The sequence below is a fragment of the Castor canadensis genome, chromosome 8 (genome assembly GCF_047511655.1).
Source record: "Castor canadensis chromosome 8, mCasCan1.hap1v2, whole genome shotgun sequence".
Classification (NCBI taxonomy): Eukaryota; Metazoa; Chordata; class Mammalia; order Rodentia; family Castoridae; genus Castor; species Castor canadensis.
Window position 1 is genome coordinate 9,979,213 of NC_133393.1, and position 25,692 is coordinate 10,004,904.

The following is a 25,692-nucleotide window of genomic DNA, read 5'->3' on the forward strand; positions in this document are numbered from 1 at the left end:
GCCAAAGTAGTTCTTTAAAATGAATCCCATGGAATTCTGGAAGAGGTCACCTGTGGAATCAGAAGATCTGACTTGAACCCTGGGTTCCTCACGTTCTTTGACAGGTTTGTCTTCTTTGAGTGCTTTGGCTTGCTAATCTATTAAACCATGTGATTGGCAAGATCTTGACCAGATGTGAAAATAAAGCATTCTTGACTCTATTAGTTGTAGTAACATCATTTGTGATGTTCAGCTCTCTTCAAATTCTTTGGATAGGTACAATATATTCATAGAAAAATGGAGCTGAAAATTTATATCAATACCATGGAAGCATTTGCTCATGTACTCACATCTGTTCCTATTTTAGCTGAGAAAACAGAAGCCTAGATGGGAAACAAAGCAGCTATCAATTTATTATTCAGTTAGAGTGAGCTACAGGCTGCAACTCAGGTCACATGACCCATGTATGATCCTTCTCTCTGTTACTCTAAGGAAGTTCTGCCTAGAAAATATAATATTTGCACTCATTCTTTGTTTCTCCTACTTAGAAGAATCTAGTGATTACTTAATTGAGGAAGAGAAGTTCTTTTGCCACTCCTTGAAAAACAGGAGAATTTTCTCATACATGTAATGTGTTTCTCAGAAGGGTAGCAAGTGGGTTGATTGGGATGTCTGCCAGTACGAGTTATAAGCCTTTCAATAGAACTTTTGATTCCAGGATTCCAAAGGTCTTACGTATTTTGTTCAGGTACATAAAGTGTATCTGAACATGGCAAGAAATTCATTCCCATTTATTTAAATATAATGGGAAAGGACAGGAAAAAAATGTATCTTTTATAAGTTTGTAAGAAAAAACTAAGGAAATTAGACAACTTCAAAAGGGGGTTAGCACCTTGTCAAATTCAATTATGATCTGCTATTATTTCAAAATCCATACTTGTCTTTAAAGTTTTAACTTTTGTCCAGACACATTATTTTTCATCTAAATGAAGCCTGAGGGACACATACGTCTCTGTGCTGCTGCTGAAGTTCCCTGAGAACTCTTTTTGACGACAGAAATGAGTACAGGAAGACAGACGCATATTCTTAAGAAAATAAAGCTTCTAAAATACTTTCTTTTTCAAATTATCAAAAACACAAGTCCAATTCAAAGATAGAAGTTCAAAGAAATAGAAGGATGGAGACAGAAAATTATACCAAGCTTAAAATGAAAATAAGTTGAATTGAGCAGTTTGGGTGTCTGAGCAAACACAAACTGTATTTTACAACCTCTCAGTTCTGATTCCCAGCTCCTTCTTCATAGCTTGCCTATCCTTCCACTCAGAGCTCATTGGGTCATCCATAGGCTTTTTCAGGAAAGAACATTGGAAACTTGTGGTCAAATTTCAGTTTGAGATTTATATTGTAAAGAGATAGGGAAATAGCAAAATTACCATGTAAGTGGGAGATACAACAAAGGGGAAAGAAGTCCAATCTATTTTTGCTTTTGTCAGTACTGAGGTTTGAATTCAGGGACTTGCACCTGCCAGGAAGGCACTCTACCACTGAGCCCTAAGCCATGCCCCCTCAGCCCCCACCCCTACCCCTTTTTTTTTGCTTTAGTTATTTTTCACATAGGATCTCACACTTTTGCCATGGACCAGCATTGGGCCATGATTCTCCTACTTACACCTCTAGGTCAACTAGGATTTTCAGTCATGCACTGTCACATTCAGCTTGTTTAATTGAGATGTGATCTCACTTTTTTCCCCAGGCTGACTTTGTACAATGATTTTTCCAATCTCTATTTTTTGAGTAGCTGGGATTAAAGACAAATCAAACTCTTATTAAGAAATGTATTATGCATTTGGAGTTGGCCATGTTGAGTTAATTAAAGTGGTTGTGATTATTTAACGTGTGTGGGGGGGAATAGGTACATGGGGGGGCCTATAAAAATAAATAGCATTTGTACCTCGTAAACTTTTTAAACTTTTTTGTGCTTGCTACACACTCTGAAATATTAGGGTTGCTTTGGTATAAGATAAAGTACAAATGCAAATAACCTCCTTAGATATAGGTGTGTGGATTAAATAAGTCCACAACAATTATTTCATGTGTCTGCTAGATTCTTCATAGTTCTATGAAAACATCAACAGTCATTACACTAATGAGTTTGTTACCCTTGTCTACTGCTCTCTCTGGAAAGAACTGTTTCCCGCTCTGAATCTTTTACATCCTTGTGAGGAGAACTTCTTGCCTAATCCAGTTCACATACAGATTTCCTACGGCATAAATTTACCTTTGTGCCTGCTTCTCAACCCATAATTGCAGCATATTTTCAATACTATACTCTTGCAGCCTGCTTTGGGGTCAACATTCTGATAACAATTGCCATTGAAGTACATGAAAATTGTAGCAAAAATAAAATTTCCAAGTTGATTAAAATTTGGTGGTGGCTTTCAGGAATTTTCTTCTGAGTGAGAGATACCTGGATGAGAATTACTGTTCTTACTCTGTGTTCACTCCCGTGTGCCTTAAAAAGCAGTGATTGAGAATCTAACCAAACTCTTATACAACCTCATTTCAAACTCTGAAATCAAGATAACTTTTCATACCCATACCTGAAAACCTTGCTATTCTCATTTGGAAGTTTTTTCCACTGTCGTTTGTAGGTAAATAACAACTGGTCAACTTTAGTGTGAGGCAGGTGTTTGGAGGGAAGATTGTAGTGAGCACATCATATTGAGGAAACATTTCAAAATCATTAAATTTACTTTAAGAACCTGTATTTTTGTATTCTTCTGTACTATGCAATGATAATTCCACAGTGGCATACAAAAGAAATAAGGAGATTCATGTTTGTGTGTGTTGGTATAGGTGTGTGTCTGACTCTAGAAAGCTGATAGTTATTTTAATTTTTGAACATTGGTACCTCATATCATGCTTCACTTCTGGCTAAAACTAAATCATAAACTTGATCTTGCATTAAGTCATTACAACAAATTGCTACAGAAGGAAATGGTTGGAATGAGGGTATTTTGGGAAAACAAACTAATATTTACATATATTTTCCTATGCATGTGGGAGTCTTGTATAGCTTTGTCATTCTGTTTGCATCTTTTTAAATCCTGATCATCATGCATGGTATCCCATGGAGCTCTGAAAGATTGAATTTAAATTCATGACTTGCTTCTCCATCCACATCAGTTCCACAATCATGAGCACCTAGCTTTGCCTTTCTGTGCTTCTTCATTTATAGTAAGAAACTGTTACCTAGAATGTGAATGTTTCTGGTAACTGAAGTCTCCTCTCTTTCTTTTTTCAAGGATGGGAGGAACAGTTTTATTGGACACCAACTGGGCGGGGTAGTGGAAGTGCCAAACAGCAAAGATCAGCGGGTCAAGTCAGCTAGAGCCATTCAAATCACGTACTACCTCCAAACCTATGGCTCTGCCACCCAAGACCTCATAGGGGAGAAGTGGGAGAATGAGTTCTGTAAACTTATGAGGAAGCTCCAGGAGGAGCACCAAGACCTCCAACTCTACTCTTTGGCATCCTTTAGCCTCTGGAGAGACTTTCATAAGACCAGCATCCTGGCCAGAAGCAAGGTCCTAGTGAGCCTCGTGCTGGTCCTGACCACAGCCATGCTTTCCAGCTCCATGAAGGACTGCTTGCGTGGTAAGCCCTTCCTGGGCCTCCTGGGGGTGCTCACAGTGTGCATCTCCATCATCACAGCAGCAGGGATCTTCTTCATCACAGATGGGAAATACAACTCCACCCTGCTGGGAATCCCGTTCTTCGCCATGGGTAACTATCCATCCTTGTGGTAATCGGATTCTTACCGGTTTGGGGCAAGGTAGTACATTTCTTGAATTCTCAGGTGGAAATCTGTTTTAATTTTGCATTGATGTGTCTTTGTGGTTATGTAAAATTTTACTTGGGGTTGTGTCTCTTTTAGCTTATTGGGCCTTTCAAGAAGTTATGGAATGATCAAACTATCTTTCTATTTAACTTAATGCTGTCAAATGTTTTTTTAATTACACACTATTGGTTATTATAATCTGTTTCTTCATGATGGATAGGTCAGGAAGTATGGGATACAGAGTTAAGGAGAGCCAAGATATACTTTGAACAAAATATTGTCATTCATATTTGCGGGCATCCTCAAGTTTGTGGTGATGAGGAGTGATCATTGTGAGAGGAAAATTCTGAGAACCACTGATACGTCCCAATGCTAATGAACTTCTGAGTAAACTAACTAATTTCAAAGTTTTTGCGCACAATATTCTCTACACTCCCACTTCTTATATGAAGTCAAACCTGCCTCCTGCCATTAAGATGTGTCTTTTAATTTTTTCATCTCTTGTGAAAATAATTAATGTGCACCCCAGTCAAGGTTATGCCTTCTTGTGAATTTTCTCTCAACCATACATAAATGGTTTGTGTGTGTATGAGTATGTGTGTATGCATTCTTGTAAAAGAGAAGATAAATCTAGAAATAAGAATGAGTAAGGACTCAGCAACAAGACTGATACATCTGACAGAAAAGAGAACAGTGATTTCAAAAGGTCCTGTCAGCTGTGATGCAATTCTTTGTGTGTAAGGATGTAGACAGTGAGCCTCAAGGAGGTGAATTGACATGAGCAAGAGTCTTCAGCTATAAAGTAACCTCTTTAAACTCCCTGATTTAAAATCCGCTGCAAATAACAGTTTTATTATTCAATGTTTAAGATGCAGGCAAACATTTTGAGCACAATAGCCAAGCTAGAGGGTGGTATATATCGTAGGTGCTGAGGCTGGGCTTCTTTGTCTGGGAATCCAACTTCATTATGCCTCTACTAAGTTATCTCATGTCCCTAAGCATTCATTTTTCTTGTATAAAATGGGGATAATAATGTCTTCAAATAATTGGTGTTAAAAAATATAATAGAATATAACTAAACATAATAGCACATAGTAAACACTCAACAAGTATCAGCAAGTTTTAGTAGTTAACTTGATGTGTTAAGTGCAGTGAATTCAACTGGAAATAACCATTGACTTCAAGAAATTGAGTCTTCCCGGATTTTGTATATCACCTTTATGTTTATATTCATTTTGTTAATAAAAATGTTTTTTTCTGTTTCCCAAAGGACTATGTGAATACTTTCTGTGATCAACGATAAAGATGAGTCCAAGTTTGAACCATTTATACTTTTTATTTTTTGAAATCAACTCATGACTTAAAATAATAATATTAATAAGAACCGTATAGTGATTCACAAATGAAACATGGCTTACTGAGATTGGCAAATTAAATTCCTTTGGTTCTACTATGGCCCTTTACAGAACTGTTGGCAAACTAATTAAGTAATGGAAATATTTTTCAAGAAAAGATAGAATTATATATTCTGTACAATTGAGAAGAAAAGTTACTTCTGCTGATGCTAGATGGTAATGTCAACTCTACAAAGGCAGGAAGGTGTTTTCATGCCTTAAACAAATAACAAGAACATTGAAATCCATTGTGAGGGAAAAGTCCAGACCCTGCAATACACACTTTGCACTCATGCACTGATCTTTAAAACCAGAAAGCAACCCTGGATGGTATGGATAGATTTTAACTTTGAGTTAATAGTGTTCTCACAATTCTGAAAGGAACATTCCTGCTGTGTTCTGAAAACCTAACAATCAAAGACCTACAAGCATATATTTAAGACTTTTGTTCCATCAAGAGGAAGGTTTGTTTTGTCCTGCTTTGCTTTGTGTATAAAGTGATTGCAGGAGTAAAGATGTCAAGATAGACAGCCAGTGAATGGAAGGAACACTGACAGGATTAGAAAGCCTAGGTTTTCAATCTTACTTTTTCTACTAACATTAGGTATTATATACATTAGCCATGAATGCTTCTTTGCCTCTGTTCTTCATATATAAAAGAAGAATTTGGTCTTCTAGGTTTTAAATTTTTAAGATCATATAATATACAGCATTTCCTTATTTATTAAAATTAGAATTTGACCATTCCTTTATAAAACTTTTAAAGTTTGTATTAACTTCAAACCTCTAGTAGCTAGGCATCTTTGCTGCCTTGTAATCTGAGAAAAGAGACAGACTTTAGAATAGAAAAATATCACACTTTGTGTATAAAGCCTCAGACACTAAAAGCTATGAGACATAGAGAGCACATGACTGTGAAGGTGGTGTGGGAAAATGTGAGGTTAAGCACAAATGAATTGAGTTTGGGAAATATATATCTGCTAGAAGTACACATGATATTAATTGAAACCAGTCCATTTGTGAATTACTGTTTACTTGGTTTCAAAACTATATAATACAAAGTCAGTTGTATATAAGGAAAAGAAGCCACACTTTTTTGTAAACCTTTCTGTCTATCTCCATCTTTCTAGAAGGATTTTATGCTCCATCGTATACCAAGATTCAAGCCATTCTCCCTCATCAAAACCTACCCCCAAGGTGGCTATGTCACTAATTGTGTCTGTTCTTCAAACTAAACTTACTCAGCTGACTTATCTTTGGCCACCTGTCTTCCTTCTAAATGCATTCACTTTTTTAGGCCACTGATCCAATTAATATTGCTAATGTCATTTCAGAGGTGTATATTCTGTACCTAAATACCCTACATTTTTACAGCCTTTGCTGATTTCTACACTTTGTCCTGCCATTCCCACAAGTGAATTTATATTTGCCAAATTATATGTTCCAGATTTGGATTTTAAAAAGAAGACAACTATAGGTATATACAGTGTTTCTCTGGTAAAGTCTTCAGAGGCAAATCCTGAATCAGAATAAAATTTTGAAAGCACCCAAAATGTCTTCATTTAGCCCTTACCTAATATCTTTTCTCTATCTAAGTATAAACCAATGAGAGTACAGCTAATTAAATTTATACCTCATTGTTGGCTTAAATTTCACTTGCTTTGCATGGATATGCTTCCTCTTTCTGGAAAGAAGAATATAGGTTGACATCACACACACATGCCAAAATAGTCCATGCTGTGCCTTGCCGATATTCTGTAGATTGTTTCCAGGGCACAGAAGCCTTGGTTAACTTTTTTCTGTCCGTTTTGAGTTTGTATTATATGTTGGGAGACTCACATTAGTCATCTTGTGCTACTGAATACATAAAGATGACTTGGTTTTTGCAGGTGATTTCAAGGTTCCCAAATAGAGACTTTCACTCCTCTCAAACAAAGCTCCATCTTCCTTTACAAACCAGTTGATTTGCATGATTATTGAGCACATGATATGTTCAATGAATTTTGGGTTATGGAGTAAAAGGCATTGAACAGAACTGATCAAGTTAGTACGTTCCTGGATTTTACACTTTAGTCCTACATAGCTCAGGGATAGAACAATAAAACAAAGTAACATAAACTAAGCTATGTTATTGATAAATGATGCAAAGTATAAAACTAAAGCAGTTTTAGGGATAAAGGATATGGGTAACAGGAAAAAAAAAAGCCTTTCTAAAAAGAAAAATTGAAATAGAGAGGGAGCCTGTCTTTTGCAAGCAGCAAACATGGCTGTGGACTCATCCATGGAGCTGCTATTTTTAGATACTTTTAAGCACTGATGCAACACACATATGAGGTACAAATTCAAAAGGCAAAAAAGGGTATACAGTAAAAACAAAGTTCTCATATAGATGTGGTTCATTTTCCATGTGTGGTTTACATCAATGAAGTCCAAGTCACACCCCCAGGAGTAGGAACCCATAGCAGTTTACTTGAGAACAGAGCATGTTGGGAGACATGTCCACACACATTTCAATTAGACTTACTCTTCAACCATGTAAGCAAATGAAGTGCCCCAGTGTTTGAGAGGTTGGAAAGCCTGGGATATGATGAGAATACTTCTCTCATCTTTAGACCCAACTCAAAGGTGAATACAGATGGTCTGGTGCTAAGAGGCTGGTACAGTTGTACCAGCGGGCAAGCTATGGATCAATGGAGACAGGGATAAGTCATGACAGAGATGCTTCACCATCACCTCCACCTCACCACCACAGCCAAGTTTGAAAAGGAATCCAAAACATGCTGATGGTAAGAAAGAAGGTCAGTTTAATGGAAGCCCTCCAAGACCACAGCCACAAGGACCAAGACCCCCTCAGGACCTCTCCACCTGATGATGATGAAAGTGATCCTATGCCTTTGCCAGTGTCTGGTAACAAGGAAGAGGACGCTCACCACAGAGAAGATTACTTTGAGCTCATTTCTCCTGATCAGAATTCTGTTCCCCCTGAAGGTCAGTATTCTGATGAAGGAGAAGTAGAAAAGGCACAGCAAGAAGAAGGGGAATATGGTGATGATGTGGATGTAGAGGAAGAAGAGGATGAGGATGAGGATGACCATCATACAGTAGAAAATATCCCTGCGGAGGAGGAGGAAGGTGAGGAGGAAGAAGGTGAAGGGGATAACAGTTATGAACAAATTTCCAGTGATGAAGATGTAATTGCTGACTTAACTGGGAAACCTTCAAATATCCAAACTGTGATGCTGAATACACTGATGAAGACCGAGCATCCATTCCTCCTACGACATATGATCCATATGATAGAGAGCTAGTACCACTCTTATCCTTCAGCTGTCCATACATGACTACTTTTGAAACTGAAATCAGTAGAATAAAGGGTCAAGGTCCACGTTAAGAAAATTCAAGGGTAATAGAAGCCTCGTTAAAGTTACCAGAACTGTTAGATTTATATTGGGAAGATAGAGGTGCAAAATGGCTAACAGCTCTAGAAGAAATTCCAAGTTTAATAATAAAAGGGTTGAGCTATTTGCAACTGAAAAACACAAAGCAAGACTCTTTTGGCCAGTTGGTAGACTGGACATTGCAAGCTTTAAATCTACAAGTAGCCTTTCACCAGCCCATTGCCTTAAATGTCCGACAGCTGAAAGCTGGAACCAAATTAGTGTCCCCATTAGAAGAATGGGGGAATCAAGGAATCACAGTATTGTTTCAAGCAGAAGTGGTCAATGTATTATTTGAGTTCCTATTTTCTGATCATGTTTCATATTCCCTTAAGTTAAATGCTTTTAAAGCTTTAGACAGTATCATTAGTTTGGCAGAAGGAATGGAAGCTTTTTTAAGAGGTAGGCAGAATGAAAACAGTGACTATTGAAAACTTCTGGAACTCCGAATCCTCGCCAACACCTGTTGTTGGTGGTGTTGCTGATGATGGTTATTCTAACAGGGGTAGGTGGAATCTTAGCGTGGTTTTAATTTGCATTTCCTTTATGGCTAGAGATGGTGAGCATTTTTTCATGTGTTTTTTTGCCATTTGAATTTCTTCTTTTGAGAAAGTTCTGTTTAGTTCACTTGCCTATTTCTTTATTGGTTCATTAATTTTGAGAGAGTTTAGTTTTTTGAGTTCCTTGTATATTCTTGTTATTAGTCCTTTATCTGATTATGTAGCTGGCAAATATTTTCTCCCATTCTGTGGATGGTCTCCTCAGTTTAGAGAACATTTCTTTTGTTGAGAAGAAGCTTTTTAGTGGAACTCATACGTCAGGATCAGACGTGAGAGTTGTCACTGCTGGTTCAGCTTTTCTTCAAAAATGCCATTCCTATGAAATCTTGTCCGAGATTGAAAGACTTAGTGACCATTTAGCAGAGAAGACATCATTGGTTTCTAACCACAGTGAACCTGATTATGACACAGATCTGGACTTGAGAGAACAAGCCCAGATTATGAAAATGAGGCAGAATCTTCTATGGACATGGATCTTTTGGAATCCTCAAATATAAACAAAGGGGAAATAGAAAAGCTCATTAACCTCCTAGAAGTTTTTCATTTAATGGAAATTGCACCTCTTACAATGATCCAGGCTCATGTTAAATCTTTTCCAATAATAGCACAGATTACTGGACCTCCAGAGAGAGATGATCCATACCTCATTCTCTTTATGCATCTTCACAGTCATCACTTCTTGGATTGGTTACCTTGCTTTTGTCAATTCCAGTAACAAGTGCCCACCCTGGTGTGCTGCAAGCCACTAAAGATGTTTTAAAGTTTCTTGCACAGTCACAAAAGAATCTTCTTTTATGTCAGAATATGAAGCAACAAATTTGTTGATCCAAGCTCTATGCCACCTTTATGATCAAGATGAAGACAAAGGTCTCCAGTCTGTTGGTGTTATTGATGAAGCATTTGCCCTGTGACTACAGGACTCAACTCAGACATTACAGTGTATTATAGAAATGTTCACCCATTTTCAGTGCTGTACAGCCAGTGAAGAAACTGACCATTCTGATCTCTTGAGAATCCTTCACAGTCTTTATTTGATTACTGTTAATCCTGTTGGAAGATCAGCTGTTGGCCATGTTTTCAGTCTTGAGAAAAATCTCCAAAGTCTCATTACTCTAATGGAGTTTCAAAGAAGCCTTAGGTGATTCCAAGTCAAAGAAGCCAATAGCTTACAATTATGCATAAACATTTATTTTGGTGGTGGTTCAGTCTTCCAGTGATGTCCAAATGCTAAAACAACATGCAACATTTCTCTTGAAGCTTTGTAAAGCAGATGAAAATAATGTCAAATTACAAGAAATTGGCAAGTGGCTGGAACATCTGACAAAACTTACATTTGAAATTAACTGCATCCCAAACCTAATTAAATGTTTAAAATAATATATTGATAACTTGATGACTACAGAAGGAGTTGGCCTTACAACTGCCTTACAAGTTCTCTGTAATGTGGCATGCCCATCACCTCCTGTTAAGGTCAACAGAAAGACCTGAAATGGAATCTTGCTGTTATTCAACTTTTCTCTGCTGATGGAATGGATACTTTTATTCAGATTCTGCAAAAATTGAATGGTATTTTGACTCAGCCTTGGAGGCTCCATGTCAACAATGGGGACTACCCTTCACAGAGTGACTATTATTTCAATGGCTCACTGCACACTCACTCTTCTTAAAACTATGTTAACAGAACTCCTGAGAGATGGATCCTTTGAATTTAAGGGCATGCATGTTCCTTCAGCAATTGTTACTATACACAGGCTCTTGTGTTCTATCCCCCTGTCAGGTCATTTGGATAGTGGTGAACAAAAAATTCAGAATGATATCATAGATATTTTACTGACTTTTACACAAAGAGTAGATGAAAATCTCACAATCTCAGAAGAGATTCTGGCCAATAATACTTGGTCTTTAATGTTAAAAGAAGTTCTTTCTTCGATCTTGAAGGCTCCTGAAGGATTTTTTTCTGGACTCATACTTCTTTCAGAGCTGTTTCCTCTTCCTTTGCCCATGCAAACAACTCAGGCATCACTTCCATATAATGTATACCTTATAAACGGCTGCAATAACACTTTTAATAAAGTCAGTGATTTTGTTTAAAAAGACATAAAATAACAGAATGAGGGTGAGATAAAACTGAAGCAAGATGATCATTGAGGAACAAAAAGGGTAACATTTTAAATACATTTTTGTTCAAGAGAGTTTTATTATGCTGTTATGTATACTTATATTTTTCTGTTATTTCAAATTCTCTGCCCCACCCCCTCCTTTTATCATGTTTTAGAAGTAACTTGGTTGATTCACCAATGGACTCTGCTCATCTGACTACTAACCTGAGGACAGTAAGATTTTTTTAGACTCCAATTCAAACGAAGGTTTAATTATATAATAGAAAACTAAATGTTCAAAGCATGCAGTAAAAATGTTTGTTTTATAACAGTTCTGCCTGAACAGTTTTTGTGATTATAAATAAATATTAAAAATCTAAAAAAGAGGAAAGAAATAGAGTGGGAAACAAAATATAAGAAAAACTGTCTAGCAATCTTAGAAAAGAGTATCTCTGTCAAATAGAACTATGCATATAAAGACTACTTAAGAAGGTTGAAGAAGAGCAAAAAGGCTTGGTGGCTGGAGCAGAGTCAGCAACCATCTTGGCACTAGGAAAGGGGTTTGGGAAGTAATGCTGGGGCACAACTGCATAAACATTGAAGAGTTAACATTTTACATTTTAATTTGGGTGAGATGGAAACCCACCTGCTGCATTTGAGACAAGAGTGTGTGCCCTGATATATTTTAAAGGTGTCTTTGGCTACATAATGTAAATTAGTTTGCAATAGGGTGACAATGTTTCATAATGTGACTACTTAAGAAGTTATTGCAAAATCTGCTTGTGATATGATGATGGCACAAATTAGCATGGGGGCAGTGAAGTGGTACAAAGGGATTACACTCAGGATATGTACTTGAAAATAGAATTGATAGGATTTACTAAAGGACTGGATTTGCCATGTGAGAGAGAGGTAAGTGAAAGAAAACTTCTAAACTTTGCAGACTGAATAGCTTACAGAGTACAATTGTTGTTTACTTTGATAGGAAGGCCATGGGATTCTGACCTTGGGGGCATCAAAAAAGTTTAGTTTTATATCTGCTAAGTTAGGCATCCAAGTACAGAAATATGGAGTTAGTTATGTAAGATGGAATGTAGATTCGGTTCAGTGGTAGAATCTTTAAATTGGAGCTGTAGATATAAATTTGGGATTCATCATAATACAGCTAACATTAAAAGACATGAAATTCTGATAATCTCAACTACAAAGACAAATATAGACAGAAAATAGAAAACAAGGATTTGAACTCTGAAACATTTTAATTCTTAGAGGCTGGAAAGATGAGCATGACTCCAAAAGTAGCAGTAAGAAGGAATAGACAATGGGATAGCCTGTGAACCAAAAGAGAGTACTGTCCCAGCAGCAAAGTAAAGAAGGTGTTTCAGGAAGGAGCAAGACATCAATTGTTCTACATGCAAATAAATTATGTGCAATGAGATCTGAGTCGTGGCTATTTGACTGATTTATCAGTCTGTAAGTCAATGATGACATTGACAAGAACTACTTGGGGGACTGCTGAGGGTCAAAGGGTAATTTATAGACATTCAATAGAGCTGGAAGGAGAGAAAAGACAATTCTTCCAAGGAGTTTTGTATTAAAGCAAAATTAAGAATGTTCATATGCTGTAAGAAATGTTCACTAGAGAGAAAACACAGTAAAGCAAAAAGATGAGGAAAGTGCAGAAGCAATGTCATTGAGAAGAAAAGACTGCACTTAAAGCACACGTGGAGTCACGGGCTTTATATAAAAGCATAGATGGTTCATCTGCCATAAGAAAACACAATGTAAAATATATGAACAGCTACAGAAAGACTGGGGCATGAAGGGTAGGAGCATGTGTAAATTCTCTTTTTTAACTTCAATTTGTCAGTAAAATATAAAGCAAGTCAACAGCTGAGAATAAACTTGGGGAAGGAGGTGTTGATTTTTGGAAATTGAAGGAAGTATGAAAAAGTCACTTGAGAAATTAGAGCCTGAATTTAAAAAAGAAAATTGAGGATAACTAGGAAACACTAAAGACTTGCTTGAAGTTTGTGTTAATAATTTCAAAAACAATAAATAAATGAGCAAGTTTGCTTTGTTTTAACCCCGAGGCACAAATAGCTTGGTGGAGGAGTTGAGTAAGCACTGAATTAAATTTGATTGGGAAAAAAAAAAATAAAAATGAGAGTTTTCTATAATACGCAAAGGAATGACTACAATAATAGGTCATGACGATTGTACTAGTCAGGGTCAACTAGATTATGTTGCAGTAATACATGACATCTTAAATCTAACTAACACAGCAAAGTTGTATTTCTTGCTCATACTGCAGTTTGACATGGGATGGGAACTCTCCCTGACTGCTCTCTTTGAACAGAGACTCAGGCATCCAGGATGCCTTCATTTTGCAATTCTGCCTCCTCTGAGTTTGTGCTCCCAGTCATGCAGAGAGAAAGAACAGTTAGAGGACTCATATCTACTTCTAATTGACTTGTACTAGAAGAGATATAGCTCCTTTTCATAGTGTCTATTGGCCAGAATTAGATACCAAACAACTTCTGTTGATTTATCAACAGAAAGAGAAAATAGAAAACATAAGAAAGAAATGAACTACATTACGGTCCTCAATTATTCTCTTTCACATAAATGTGTCCTCTTCAGCATGATGGTCTCAGAGCAGTTAGTTTTCTTATAGAGTGACTCAGGGCTCCAAGAAAAAAGTATTGCAAGAGAGCAAGGTGGAAGTTGAAAGACTGGCCTAGAAAATTTGCATAGCATTAAAGCAGTCTTATTCCACTGGCTGCATACCAGCACTAATGTCAGCTGGGATTCAAGAAGAGGACAACAGGACTTCCCATCTTGATGAGATAGTGGCAGGATCAGATACCACGCGGAATGGGAGCTATTATTCTGGCGTTGTTTGGAAAATGCAACCTCCTATACAGTCATAATAGGAGTGAGCTGGAAAGATAAGGTACATTCTAGTGATGCTTGATGTAAAGGCCCTAAGAAGGGATTATTCTAATAAAAATAACTATAATTTGAACCTTTTGGTGTGGGAGACAAATTGAAGACGTTGGGACTTCAAAGAATCAAGTGGCCTGAGTACAGGATGGATTTTCCCTGTGGAATTTGACATCATTAAAAATTATGACAGCAGCTGGACACCAGTGGCTCATTCTTATAATCCTTGCTACTCAGGAGGCAGAGATCAGGAAGACTGTGATTTGAAGCCAACCCAGGCAAATAATTCACAAGACCTTATCTCAAAAACACTCAACGTGAAAAAGGATTGGTGGGGCGGCCGACGTGGTAAAGCACCTGCCTAGCAAGTGTGAGGTCCTGAGTTCAAACCCCAGTGCCACAAAAAACAATTATGGCCACAGTAATCATATCCATAGCCACATTGAATTACATGTTAAATTTTTAACAAAGTACAACATACATAATACTTTAGGTCGAACAATACGGAGAAGGGGAAAAATAATATAGCCTCCTCTATGGAGCATTCCAAGGATGCATTGCACTAAAGCAGCAATCAGTTTTCATTAGGAAAAGAAGGAATAAATACTATCTGGAGAAGAGAGTTTGGAAATAGCGACTCTTGATGATGATAGACTGACTTCCAGAGAACACTGGTTTAGGATATTGGGAAATATGAGAAAATGGTCAGATCGGGAAATGCATACAAGTATGTGAGATCAAGAGAAGCAAGCAAAGGCATCGGTCTCTTGGGCTTCTGTCATTGCTGTTTGAGGAGAGGTATATGGCAGTTGTTATGATAACTCCATTAATAACTTCCCTTGTAAACCAAAGTTAAAGACAGAAATCTTCAGTAACCTTCAAGGGCCAACAAATCTGACTCTGATCCAGACTTTTTCTCTTCCCCTTCTTCCTCACCTTCTACCTCTCTGATGTTTTTCTGTACCTCCTGCAGGTCTCAGGCAAATGTCACCTTTGTGGTGGGGATGTCCCTATCCATCCCATTCATAACCACATGCTTCTCAATACTTCCTATCTCCCTTTCTGTCTTATCTATCTCTTTAGAACTCATCATTATATGAAATACAGTATATTTTATTTTTAAAATTGTTCCATATCTCTTTTTCCTCAATAGACATAATGGATTGTCCTTGTTCCATTCCTTGCTGTTTCCCAGTAATAGAAACAGTACCTGTATAAACTAGATACTCTGAATACATGTGGAATCAATTAATGAATGGTCTCTCAGTGTTTCTCAATGGGTTATTTCTTATTAGAGAGTCATTAAACCAATGTAATGTGACATAGGCAGCACTTAACTGAGAAGTAGAAAAGAGAATAAAAAGAAATGAGAAATATCAGGAGGTACTGCATACAGCAAAGTATATCGTGTCATACTTTTGCTTCAATTAAATATGTATGTGTAGCTGGCAGAGCAGCTCAAGTGGTAGAGCACCTGCCTAGCAAGTGTGAGGCCCTGAGTTCAAAGCCCAGTACTGCCCCCAAAAATTATGTGTGAGTTCAAAGCCCAGTACTGCCCCCAAAAATTATGTGTGTGTGTGTGTGTGTGTGTGTGTGTGTAATATATCATGATATAAATGAATTTTCCAACATGGACTGTAGTGAAGACTATTTTTTCAAAAAGCGAACAAAATATCATCTATAAACTTCTTGGGACTATCTTAAACACATTGTGCACAATGTTTGGATTTTCTGATGAGAGAGGCAACTAGAAGAATTCACATGATGCACAGGTAGACACTCTTCCTGCTCCTGCTGGGAGCAGAGTAAAAAGAGTTTTGTTGCCAGGGACATGGAGCAACACATTGCCTTTCATGCATTTTTATTTTCCTAAGCATGACCAGTATACCGGTTCAAACCTAGTGGGTCCTCTGAGACTTGCTATTTAGCTAAGATTTGTTCTGATGATCATATGGCAGTATTAGATGTGCTTCTCAATAAGGGCCTGCTTTACTTCAGGATATTACATGTATTAAAACCTGCTGAAGTAACTCCATTGCTGGAAGACAGAGGATCTTCCGGCAACATCAACAATAGAGTTGGAGCTATTCCTAAACTATGTTAATTACTATGAAGCTGCATTGGATGATAAAGAATTGCCTCCTTTGGATGATGGTGGCCAAAAACATGAAAGATCGTATGCTTAGAAACTGGAGCCCGAAGACTTGAAGTCTAGTCCAGGCCCTGCCTCTTATCTGCTACAATAACTTCTTTTCTTTGGGCCTTCCTCATCTTACTCTTCCAAAGATGAAGAAATTGGGCAGATTGTGCCTTAACATCCCTTCCACTGTTATTCTTTAATCAATGTATCATTTAGTAGACACATGGTACATGTCATCTCATCTAGATTTTTGTCTCATTTATTGGTTAGAACTGGACCCTCAGCATCTTTGCTAATGTGTAGAGTACCCAGAGTAGGCATTTTTGAAACATTGACTTATTAAACTGTTAGCATTCTTACAGCAAGAAAACTTATGGCTGTTTTACAGTTGGGTATCTTAATGTTTCCCATATGTTATTTTTTAATTTTATTTCCTTATATTAATCTGTTGTTCTTTTTTTTTTTTAATGGGACTGGGGTTTGAATTCAGAGCTTCATGCTTGCAAACCAGGCACTCACAAAGAAGGCGCTCTACCACTGGAGCCACATGTCCAGTCCATTTTGCTCTGGTTCTTTTGGAGATACTTATATTTGCCTGGTCTGGCTTTGAACCATGATCCTCCTGATCTCAGCCTTCCATGTAGCTAGGATGACAGGTGTGAGCCAGCAGTACCTGTTATCTCTGTTCTCCTGTTACTTTGACATGGATCTCCTGGGTTAGGACTTTTTAAGAGTTAAAACATTGTCTCACTAATGTTATTTAGTCTACTGTTTGAAAGAAGTGAAAAAGGAAGCTATTTTGGCATAACAGGAAGTTGAATTTTCTGCCAAGAGTTTAGATGGCATTGACTAGTGTGTACTTCTTGCTGCATAACCCTGTCCAGCACTAGGAAGGATGATTCCCTGACTCCCTGAGGTTCTGGGAGTCCATGGAACCCACCTCCATCTCTTACATATTTTGCTGCTGGAGAACATCCTCAAGTGGTGAATGGAGTTTAGGAATGAGAAAGAGTACTGTTACATAGCACAGTTTTACTCAGAGTGAGAGGAATATGGAGCCATTTTAGTGAACTTGTGTATTTGAAGGATCAAAAATGGAAATATTTGCAAATGTGCTTCTGCTGTCCAGTATGTGCTGCCCTTGCTGTTCATTTCTTAAACTAGATGGCAAATGAGTATTGAACGTTAAGCAAATAGGGAAATGAGTGCAACAGTAATTTATCCAACACATGGTAGAGCTATTAATGTGCCAGGTAGTTCCCTTCTCCAACTTGGTCATCCAAGCTGTCCTCAAAAATACATGTCTATCAAAAGCAAGCTTAATAATCCTCACTAATTGATGTTGACTTGGCTGACAAGTCAGAATATTCCAAGAAAAGTATTCTGGATGCAAGACAGCTGCAATTGCAACCAGAAAGTGAATTTCTGAAGTGCTGGATCAAGGTAAATGCCACTATCCAAACTTGGGAAACTCGAAGGGTGAAACCTCAATAAAATTTTATCCCATTGCTTTTCTCATGAAAAGCAGTCTCTTCCAGGTAAAATTCATTTAAAATCTTTATTTCTTAGACCCAATTATTTCTCAAGCTGTAATTTTCATGTTCTGTCATTTAATAAAAAAGAAAATTGGCACACAAAAATGAAGTACATCTTATGTTTATGTGGAGATCCTAAGGACTGGCTTTCTAAGAATTGAGGGACCTTTATGCACTGATTCCCACATGCCATCCTGGAGCATGGTGGTTTATGCATGCATCAAATATCTGTGTGTCACAGTTGTTGGTTCCTTTTTAAGTGATCGAATTACGCCTTCATCCAGACTAAGACAAAACTCTAATATTCAAGACTTGGCTTGTAGATATCAATTTGTACCTTAAGAGAATCAACCTGAGTACAGCCTTGAGCCTAAATTCAATACAAAGAGAACATTGTTGTTTTCCTTACTGCTTGCCCTCACTGACTTGGTCTAAATGGTCATAATACCACCAAGCAGTGATATTTCCAGTGACTCCATTTAAAAGTGCAGCATCCTATTACAGAACATTCTATGAATAATAAATTTGCATAAAAAAATAATACTCAGTATAGTGTTAGTCTTAACTAATTTTTACTAATAGTATTTGAGATGATGCAATAAAGGGCATAGGTAGAGGATAGCCACAGTAGTGAATGACAAAAACCAAGAAAAGACATTTTTACCAGAAGAAACTGATTATAATATTAGGTTAAACTATTTTTAATATAAAAATGTTCTGTGTTGGGGAGACAAGTTAAATGCTTCACTTCATCAAATGAAAAGTAGATGATACCACTAAAGGCACCTTACAGTTGCTTTTGGAATGAGATTGTGAGGAACATGAGGAGGACTCATTATGACAATTAAACAGTAAATTGATGGCTTCATCCACTATCATTTTGTTACATCCATCCTCCTTTTTCCTGCCATGGTCAACAAGGAGGTTAAGTTTGTATATTGTGTTACCACAGTGCTTGACATTATAGTAACTGATTGTCATTAATAGTAATTAATGTGCTTAATAATTATTTTTTTGAATGAATGGCTCTTCACTTCACTAGTTCACAGCAAATGTGTGTGTGTGTGAGTGAGTGTATGTTTTAGAATGGATAGAAATCCTGGCATGAAATTATACATACTGTTTCAAAAATTTTAGAACTACTTTTTTTTAAAGCCTTTGAAAGTTATTGAAGTTGATGAAGGGATTTGTTATTTCCAAACCTAAGTGACAATTTTAAAATCTGGTGCTGATTTTTGATTCTGGCTTTTTGTCTGAAACCAGGGGTTTTGAACTCAGGGCCTGGTGTTTGCTGGACAGGCACTTCCACAGAGCTGGGATCACAGGTGCATGTCACTACCTCGTCTCACAGACCTTTTGCCTGAGCTAGTCTCAACAGAGAGCTCTACCTCCCGAGTAGGTAAGATTACAGCTGTGAGCCACTGCACCCTTGTTTCCATTACACTGCAGTTATGTCTATTAAACAAAGAACCAAAGTCACCAGAACCTTTTTCAAGTCTGTTGTGGAGCAAGGATCCGAACTTGTATTTCTCGCCTCTTCCTCCCAGGCTTCTTAACTCTACTACTGTTCTCAAACTGAGCCTTGGTGTATGTGGTAGTGCTGTGAGTACTGAGTGCTGAGAAGAGCTGAGAGGGTAGGACTGCCAAGTCACCCTCTGCTGCTTCTGACTATGTCCTTCACTCCAGTTTTTTATATGATAAGTTTCCATAAAGATTTAGTTTGAAGAAGCCAGGTGCTGGTGGCTCATGCCTGTAATCCTAGCTACTCAAGAGGCAGAGATCAGGAGGATCTCAGATTTTGTTTTTAGTTATCATATTGCCTGGCATGCTAAAGGCCCTGGGTTAGATCATTGCAAAGAAAGAAAGAGAGAGAGAGAGAGAGAGAGAGAGAGAGAGAGAGAGAGAGAGAGAGAGAGAGAGAGAAAGAAAGAAAGAAAGAAAGAAAGAAAGAAAGAAAGAAAGAAAGAAAGAAAGGAAGGAAGGAAGGAAGGAAGGAAGGAAGGAAGGAAGGAAAGGGAAAGGAAGGGAGGGGAGGGGAAAAGGAAAGGAAGGAAAAACAAAAGGGAAGGAAAAAGTAAAGAAAAAACTATCACTCCTCCACCATTTTATACTTCCCCCTTCACAATATAAATGGAAGTAGAAACCAAACTTGAGATAAACTAAATGTGTTTCATAGCCTGAACGGCTGTGCTTTAATCAAGTATTGTATCCACATACTTCTTGCAGTCATTTTTTTTTTAGTATTTCTAGAGGTGTGATTTTCACTTAACACCTTTAACTTTCTCTCCTATCGACAAGTTGACCTTATTCAAAGGGTTGGCAGCAATATGGTTGCCAGGGAAAAATGAGCAAGAGTTCCAAAAGATTCAATTACACAATGATCTGTAATTTTACATTAAGATTTGAAATGTCTGCCTTACAGGTCAAGAAATTGTATTTTAAAGGCACAATGTTAAAAACCAATTCCCAATGCAAAAATCCAATGAACTATGTTGACAAGAGATAAATATATTAGCCAGAATCTTTCCAAAAAGTGATGTACGTCTACCCACTAATGAGGCTTCACTTTCTCAAAGTATATAAAAAGATTAGTTATTACATAGAAGATTTTGTGATGAGCATAAAATTAAAGCAAGGTGATATCTGAGGAATGTCCTTGTTCCCCTCAAAGAATGCTGATAAATTCCCCACTCACACATCCTGGATTCTGTGTACAAGATGCTGCTGCTCACCTGGCTGGGCCCTCTCATCCTCTTGTGATCCCCCTCCTTTTGTTGATAAACGTTTTCTAAGATGAAGCACTACCACTCACGTTACAAGTAAATGAACTAAGCAAATAAGTTTTCTGTTAGAATAGAAGACATTCTTTTGCACTTGGTTATATATTGATTAAATGAGTTCAATCCTCAGAGTAACCATTTTTTCATGTTTTGCAAGAATTCGAGGTCTTCTGTCCTGTTCCTTCTTATAAACTTTCTGATATTTTGAGTTATGTTACGTGTTTCAGTCTGTGTATCTCACCATCCTTTCTAATTCTTCTTAATAACATTCTGAAAATTCAGAACCCTAAATAAGTAGCATGTTGTGTGAGAGTAGCTGTATTCCTCACACTGAGACCAAATGCTGTTACTAACACTCAGGAATTACACCGTCCAGCCCTGCTGTGTTCTAACAGCAGTCTGACCAAGGGAGAGAGGTTCATCCAAAGAGGTCCAAGGGCTTAGTCACCATATAAGCTTTTAATTTCCATCTCCTTCACATTCTTAGCTCTGACTCAAATTAATTTGGTACATGCCCAAATGCACAAGGCTGTTTTATGTCTCATTATGTTCATAGATAGATAGATAGATAGATAGATAGATGATAGATAGATGAAAGATAGATATAGATAAATATATATAATATGTTCTAGTTTTCAAAGATTAAACATCCTTTGCTTTGTTGCATTTTTTAGCTGACTTCCACATTCATGGATGACAGATTGATTTCCATTTTGGATTCTTCTGTACCCTACTTTGCATGCCTATTGTCACCTCTCCTGCTAGGTTGCAAAGCCTTCATTACAGGAGCAAGACTTGCTATTTTTGTATCCTCAGTGTCTAGTGGAGGGCCTGGCATCATGTAAAATGTATTTAAAAATTATTTGAGAGCTGAATAGATGGATTACTGCTCTGCCCTTTGGCCCACAATGATACTTGGCCTTTGCCTTGGATTCCTTGCATAGGACTTATGCTGGATTCTCTCCATTTGCACTCTCCACCTCCAGATTTTTCCATCCTATATCTTCCCTGAACTTTGTGCTAGAAAACTGACTCCTAAGAACTATATAACCCTGTCTCTCTGTCCTCTGCCTTGTTGGGTTTGACCAACAAGAGTCACTACCCGAAGTAAAAAGATCAAAGTCTGTCTTTCCTGCTCTCTCCTTCCCTGCTTTGGCACTGTTTCTTTGGCAACATCTCTGCTATGGCAGGCAAGCCCTATTCTGTATCTACAGTTCTCACTGGGCCCTGATATCATATTTGGTTTCTTTATTCCTTAAGACTTAATATTTCCAACAACTTCCTGTTCTTTATAGTCTCTAGGGACTTCATCATCCCTTGTTTTATGACTCTGCCCATATATATATATATATATATATTTATTTTTTTTCTTCATACATAGGTTATTTATACCACTGAAGGATCTTTCCCCATTCAAGCCTTGGCCATCAGTGGACCTAGGTGCAGTCTACATTTTCTACCTGACTTGAATATCGCCTGATGCCTGGACATTGGCTACCATTTTATGCCTGCCATTTTGTCCATCTCAAGTTCACAAGGTCCTTAATACATTGTGTATTGTATCTCCTTTCATAGGGAGTCTAATGCCAGGATTCATTTCTCTTACTTTTTATAATTCCTAGGATCTTCTTTCTCTAATAAGTGGAAGTCTCCAAGGCAAAGTTTCCTGCACAGACTTATTTTTGTATCTGTCTTTGCTATTGTAATAAATGTATGCTTTGAAAAAGAACCTGAAGAAAAACTTTCAAATATTTTACCAGCACCCTTGGCAAATGTTGAAGTGGATATTAATAGAGATTATCCTCTCTGTGAAGCAAGAATGGGGAAATTATCTCATTGGAAAATTCCCCATATCCATAATCCTTTTTAGGTCATCATGGCTATTTTCTTCCTTGTACTTAGTTTAAGCTAAAAGTTGCTGGTTATAAAATTGTTGTCTTTACAGTCAGAATTTCAAATTATATATAAAGGAAACTGCCTGTCCTTGTTTTGTGCTGTGATTCCTGTGTCTTTGCAGCTAAAAATAGCATTGGCACTCATTCCTGGCACATTATACTGAAAGCTTCTATCTAATTTGCTGTCCATCCTTGTCCTGAAGTCCTTTTCAGCATTGCTGCTTTCCAAGTATTTCCTTCTCATTGAGTATCTGTGTCTCACCCTCCACAAAGCCATTCATTTTCAAGGTTGGCACATATCTTTCTATCAACCTCTTTTTCTAGAAACTTGATTTTCTGTTCCTAGACAGTAGAGTTTTTAAATTTAATTTTTCCTTATTGTAAAAACAATGCATATCCATTATAGGAAAACATTGAAAAGCAGTATAAAACTGCCATCTGAAACAATAGTTGACAAAATTTCATGTATATCCTTTGACAGTATCTATAGATACTTGGATGAATATACAGATATTTAGCGATACAAAACAAAAATGAGGTGACTCTTCATGAATACTGTTTTGCAGGCTGCTTTTCCATTTAATGATAAACCAAGAATTTTCATACATGCAGAATATGTATAAGACCTTTATGCATACTGGTTTTTCTAATAGTTCCATGTTAACACATGTGGATACCACTCACAGAGAAGATCGAACAGAATCTCCTGAGTGTTTCTTCCTACTCGCCTGCCTCCCTGTGACCACCAATATTTGCTGGCTTTCATAGCAACCGCTGATAGACTTGCCTGGTATTATCACTACCTCTGTATGTGTGAGTCGTGTATATGCATGGATATTATCTTTGGGATGAACTGTGCATTTTATTTTACTCTGGAAATGGTGGTTGTTTTATAATCAATTTTTAAATTAATACAGCTTCATCAGAATCTTTCCTACGTTAAGTATGTTTTCTATTCCTTCAAGATCAAACTGTTTTCTCAAATTTTCCATATCTGTCTCACAACTTGTATATAGGTGAATGTGAAGATTTTTTATCTCTTACTTGAGAATTTTGGGTATCATTGGATTTAAAGATATTACCTTATTTTTGCTTTCTATTTATCTCACATCCATATGTTGTTGTTTTCACCTTTTTTGTTCCATCTTTTAGATTGAATTAATACATTTCATTATTCCAATTTTCCTTTTTAATTTCGAAAATTAAAAATTGTGCTTTTGATTTTAAGGTTGCTTTACATATTACAGTATGCATGCTTGACTTGCTGAAATCTAAAATTAATCAAAATGCTCAGTTTTCTTCTGTATGTAGTGAACAGGACAGATCGTTTGGACTGCAGTTAGAGTCCCTCCTGAATTACATTTGGTTGTTGTCTAGCACTTTACTTCTGTTACTTTTTAACCTCATTAGACATTAATATTCTTTGTATATTTGGTTCAGGGTCTTTATTTAATCCCACACACACTGTTACCAATTTTTAAAAGTTATCATTTCCTCTTATATCTCAGATTTCACATCTGAGAACTTTTTCTTCTTTCTAGAGGACATTATTTCTTTCTTTCTCTGAGGGATGTTCTGTGGGTAAAAAACTCTCTTAGTATTTTTGTGTTTGTTTCACTAAAAATGTCTTTGTCCTCATATTTGAAAGTTATTTTTGTGGGTATAGAATTCTGTCATTGCCTCAAAAAATAATTCTCTGTCACCTTTATTCCATTGTTTCTTTTTCCCCTTATAAGTGCTTTAAAGTTTTTTTTCTTCTTTCTTGGTTTTCTTTAGTCTCACCATGATGTATCTAGATGTGACTTTTTTTTAAAAAAAATGTTTTTTTTGTTGAGGACTTCCTTTGTATTGCATCACCGAGGATTCACTGTTTCTCCTGATTTCATGGATTATTGCTTTTATAGATTCTAAAAACCATCTGCCTTATTTATTCAAGTGTTATTTCTAGAGCTGGCAGAGTTGCTCAAGTGGTAGAGTGCCTGCCAAACAAGTGCAAAGCCTTGAGTTCAAATTCCAGTACTGCCAAATATGATTTCCCAATCTGATTCCCCTCCCTCTGGGACTCCAATCAAATATGTACTGCACCTTATCATGTCTCTTACATTCCTTTTTGAATTTTCTCTTTGTGTCTGTGCTGCATTCTAAAAAATTCTGTATTCCGTAAGACAGTTTTTTTTTTTTATTATCTGAAGATATTTTCAAGGTCAAACTTATTTTAATACAATAAGCATAATTTCTAAGTTTTTTGTAATTATTTGGTTATCTGAGGTCCTGGTGACTCTGCTTCTGTCTTTTGTACAGGTCTTAAGTCTTTTTTTTTTTTCCTTTTGTGCCTGGTGATTTGCCAGTCAGCTATAGTCATTATCCTTGGTAATGTTTTTGGATACCTAGGATAGTGTTCTCTTTTCCCATGGGGCTCTGTACTTGCATCTGTCTGGAACCTAGAGGCACTACTAATTGAAAACCATCTCAAATCTAGCTCCAACTGAGATTCTCTGTCTAGTGGATATAGTACACACTTCTTCAATATTTTTAAAACTAAAACCTTTCTTCTGCTCTGTTCCACACAGACAAGCCTTTCTAAAATGTTCTATGATTGGGGATAATGAGTGGGGGTTGTCATGGCTCTGAAGCTGTGACCTTTGAGACACCGGCTTGACTTGGAGAAGGTGTCACAATAAGACTTATCCAAAGACAGCCCTTGGAACTAAATTTCCAAACTCCTTCATCTCTGAGTAGACTGACTTGAAGTCTAAGTGTGCTGTATTGTAAAAACCACTCAGACAAAAAATATAGTTGCTGTAAAATACCAATTAACCCTCTAAATTCAATTTTTCCTCAAGAAGTTAGGCTTAAATTGTGCCATTATGTTTGTAGATCTGTAGTGATGTTCAGATGAAAGTCTGTTAGTGGATTCAGCATTTTTCTTGTCATATAAAGAATTAAAAGCAGTTGAAACGTCACTTTTAGTGGCTGCATGAGGTGCTTGTCCTTTGTAGTGACTTAGTTTTGATACTCATGTTTATGACCTTATGAGATCATGATCCATGAGAGGATGACAATCACTACATTACTTAACTACACTG

At 37.1% G+C, this 25,692-nt stretch overlaps 1 protein-coding gene and 1 pseudogene across 1 annotated transcript in view; both read left to right on the top strand.

The window, feature by feature from the left end:
• Positions 1-25,692, top strand: part of Ptchd4 (patched domain containing 4) — a 191,855-nt gene that overhangs the window by 55,676 nt on the left and 110,487 nt on the right. Inside the window, exon 3 of the mRNA XM_074081984.1 lies at positions 3,285-3,765. Within this exon, the coding sequence (XP_073938085.1) occupies positions 3,285-3,765 (481 nt within the window). The remainder of the gene's footprint in view (positions 1-3,284; positions 3,766-25,692) is intronic.
• Positions 3,798-12,611, top strand: LOC109678284 (protein virilizer homolog; annotated as a pseudogene).